The sequence below is a fragment of the Sesamum indicum genome, linkage group LG8 (assembly GCF_026168435.1).
Source record: "Sesamum indicum cultivar Baizhima isolate 11 linkage group LG8, ASM2616843v1, whole genome shotgun sequence".
Lineage (NCBI taxonomy): Eukaryota > Viridiplantae > Streptophyta > Magnoliopsida > Lamiales > Pedaliaceae > Sesamum > Sesamum indicum.
This window is the reverse complement of record NC_142664.1, coordinates 20,062,863-20,067,103: the sequence shown is the minus strand read 5'-3', so window position 1 is coordinate 20,067,103 and position 4,241 is coordinate 20,062,863. Positions and strand designations below refer to the sequence as shown.

Genomic DNA, 4,241 nt, shown 5'->3' with positions numbered 1-4,241 from the left:
AGATATTTTCCCAAAAGTATCATATAAGAAATATGGCTATCGTAAGGTATCATGATGTGACCCCCTGAGCCAAAGAAAACAACAAACGCCACTCTTAGCTCGAGAACTCTAGAAAGTCCCCAGGGCAATTCCACAACTTCGTTGAAGAAGAATAGACAACAAATACCTCCTAAATTGAGAATGAACTCCCACATTGCTAGGATCATTAAAGTCCATAATTAAGAGCATAATCTAAATTGAGGGCATATGAACAACTCAAACTCACCCTTTTGAACTAGGGGAAGATGAAATCAAATCATGTTCATAAAAAACATCGAGAGATGAAAATCATATAATTTAAAGATATTAAGACCGTACAATTGGAATTAATTTATAATTATTAGATCACCCATAGTTAGAAAATTTTGTCCGTTCAATTTTGGTTGGTGGGGGTAAAAATGATTTTACACCATCCACATTAATTTATTATTTCAAATAGTATAAATACCTCTTTTAATTATAATTATAAAGGAGGACTTTTGGCAAATGAAAGAAGAAGAAATTTATAGCTTGTGGCTTTCACGTGTTGGTATTGCAAGCCCCTAATTATTCCCATCAACAGTAAATCAATAGTTATTATCAAAGTAGATTTTGGGACAAAAACACATTATCAAGAAGTCATGAGGCATCATCAACTTGATCAATTAAATCAGGCTTATTTGATGTTTTTCCATTTTTTTAGAATTTTAAATTTTCTTGTTTTTTCTCTTAAATATTTGATGGGCAACAAATTCAATCATAGAAACAAATATATAAGTATATTTAATTTTAAAAAAATATTATGAAAGTATATTTAGATTTTTTCTTTGATATTATTTAATTATAATTAATAATATTAATTTACCATGGTTTTCAAATCATGGTGATTTATAATTTAGCAAAAACTCAATTTTTTTTTTTTTTTGTAATGTTAGACCTCTCATTAATTGAACAGTAGTAATGCCAATTCAATCAAATGTTAACAACGACAATAAATTGGATAATTAAATAATTATCACATATCTCATTAAAAAATAAAAAGTGTATGATAATCGTTAATACACATATGCATAAAGCACTGGTTCCAAGATGGATTTAATTCTCGTGATAGTCATGGATTGGACATGTTAATTACATAGGTGGTTGGGGCCCAATAGTAGAGGAAATTTTATGAGAAGTAGTTAATTAGGTCCACAAAATAAATAACAATTTTAAAGCTTGGCCCAGTCACTAATATGGGCAAGTTCACTATGCACTGGCACACATATGTCTTTGTCAGCATACTAATATTTGGGGTAATTTCATTGTCCTCCACAATTATTTGATATTTCGGTGGTTAAGTCAGTAATGTTCTTATTAAAGAAAATGAGACTCGATGTTTAAGTAAATAACATTCTTACTAAATAAATAACTGAAAAACTTAAATCGATGTGAGAATAATAGTTGAATATTTCATAAAGTGATAAAATTCATATGGAGGGAGCTAAAAGTAGCATAGGAACCGAGAGAGAATGGGAGCTAAAGTGTAATAGAAAATGTTATCAACATTATTGCACAAAGAGTCAATTATAGGCGACCGTGGAGATCCAGGAAGTGGTTTTGGTGAATTATACACCGTTAGAATGTTGCACGTGTTAGCTATTCAACAGAAAAAAACGGTTCGTGATCTGAACTTATCTAGATAGAGATATGACCCTCTGACTAGAGCTTCCCCAATCTGTCCAAAAATCTAGAAATCTATACTTGCTGGTTAAAGAGCTAACTCCAGCCAAATTATTTTGAGTTAGTTGGAAATCTTTTAGTATGACATATTATAAGGTGTTAGCAACTTGTGCAACGTGTCGTCTCTACTGTATGCCGACTCATCTTACTATATTGGCTCGTTTTTTAGGGCCTTCTAGATTAGTAAGAATAAAAAAAGTTATGGACTTAATACCTTACTTTTAAATCTTGTTGGGCTGCTCAACGAGAGCCCAATTCCTTATTGCTTGAGCCTCGAGGAAAAATATAAAACATATATGAATAGATTAACTCATTAAATTTTTTTGGATTGTGCTCATATTCATCAGGAATTTAGTTCAAATTTCCCCTAACCCCTTCTCATCATCTATACTCTTGATATATACGAAGGAGTGCGATTCGTGAAAAATTCCTACCCCAAGATATATTAGATTAGTTAAAGTATAAATTCATGTAACAATGGCATAGTTATACCTACCAATTTTTACTTTACTCTAAATAATTAATTAATTACTTGTACCTAATCTATAGATAGTTGATTAATTATTTTAATTAATTTATGACTTCCTAAGACAAGTGATTAATAAAAAGGGTACCTTGTTGGAGAAATACTTATGTTTGAATTTTCTTTCAATTAATAAGAAAACGCATCCACGTTTTTTTATTTTACTCCACTAGAATTAAAAAAGGGTCAAAATCTAGACAAATAAAAACACAATGAGCTCATAAATTTCTTTCAATGGTAAGCAAAAGTTAAACTAAAAAATATAATCACACATAATTTATACTAAATAAAATTGAAAGAAAACTTTATAAATCCTTTAATTAACTATTTTACAATTTTTAAGTGCATGGAGCAAAGAATCATGAACTTCACCAATGATCTATCCAACTACTTAATAATTGTGAATATATATTTTTCATGATCATAAGCATAATTCTATCATGCTCATCAAAACTGAAAAATTAAAAAAAATCATTTAAAAATGTTACATATTTGGTTATAATGAAACCCTAACTCAAGAGAGCAATTGGGCTTTGATTGCTCTAATGTTCAAGAAAAATAAGGCTAGGAATATGGGAACAAATGTACTGTATACATACTGTAGTAACTGAGATTCAAATGGTGAATTAATGTAAACTCAACCCTAATTGAAGATCTAAATTTTTCCTACTACAAAGTTTCTTTGATGAATTCGGCCCCGTCGAGGGCTTATTGCTGATAGCCCTCGAGTACTTGTCGCTCGATCTGTCTACGTGTGTCAGACTAAAAGTACGTGTATTTTGTTGAACCGGGACGTAATCGGTCAGATCAACATGCCATCTTGAACTTTCACGACCATTCATGATCGGATAGACATCAAAATTGATCTGTGATTCGTCGTAGATTGAAAATTCAGGAGGATGACATGATGGATCATAGTACCATGCAGGAGTGGTACTAGAGCCATAACAATTGTAAGAATGCTTGTTACTATGTTGGCTACTGTTGTAATGAAAGGGTTGGATGTAATAATTGAGGGTGGCCTTTCTTGCTTGAAGCTGCAGTCTCTTCTTCCTCATTCTCTCCTTCTTGTGTGCATTCTGATGACCCCCTAAAGCCTGTGAGTTAGCAAACACCTTGAGACAATATTGGCACTCGAACTTCTTGTCCTCTAGCTCCAGCTCACCGGTCGGCTTCTCCGTCACGGTAGACGAGGCCGACGAGTTGATGCTCTCGTCGCGGTCAGATGGAAACCCTTTATCCCGATCAGTCTCAAGAATATCAGATGGCTCAAGCTCGACTCCGAACAATTTAAGCTTCTTCTCCGGGCTGGATCTTTCTTGAGAACAAGAAAGACTATTTCTTTCCATAGTTTTGAGAAGTAATACTGAGGAGAAGAATAATATGAATTTTTCCCTAAGTGATGCACAAATAATATTGTGCCCCCTCTTGATCTTATATAGCAAAGCAAAATACTATTGGTTATTGACTATGCATTGCATCTATGTATAAAAATTTATATACAAGAATAATATTATTATAAAATTGTAATCATCAACAGCAATAAAATTAAAATGTAGCAAAGGTCAACAAAAAAGGATAAAAAGGAATAGTCAGATTAGGGAAAGTTTGTCTGATGCAATACAGCCTTAATTGTAAGTAATTAATGTAGTAGATACACCATAAACTTTTTCCCACCAAAGAGGATTCAGTGTGTATTTTTTAAGCAAGAAATCCGCGGTCTGTAACCACTTTAAAATTACTATAAAAATGTGCAATTATAGTACCACTTGAGCAATTAATTAATTAAAAAACAAATATTCCATGCTTAAAGAGGAGGAAATTAAAATGGGTATTTTTATTTTAAATTAAAAAATACATAATCCAATTGAAAAAAGTCAAAAGAAAGATGGGGATGCAATCACCTGGAAGGGTGGCGATCTAGCTTTGCAACAAATCTACCACACTGTACTTGAAAAAAATACTTAAAAAATGATTA

At 32.0% G+C, this 4,241-nt stretch overlaps 1 protein-coding gene across 1 annotated transcript; it reads right to left on the bottom strand.

Moving 5' to 3' along the window:
- Positions 1-2,643: 2,643 nt before the first annotated feature.
- ZFP5 (zinc finger protein 5) lies at positions 2,644-3,687 on the bottom strand. The gene has a single exon (XM_011088776.2). The coding sequence runs from the start codon at positions 3,610-3,612 to the stop codon at positions 2,890-2,892; it is 723 nt and encodes a 240-aa protein (XP_011087078.2). The 5' UTR covers positions 3,613-3,687; the 3' UTR covers positions 2,644-2,889.
- Positions 3,688-4,241: the final 554 nt, after the last annotated feature.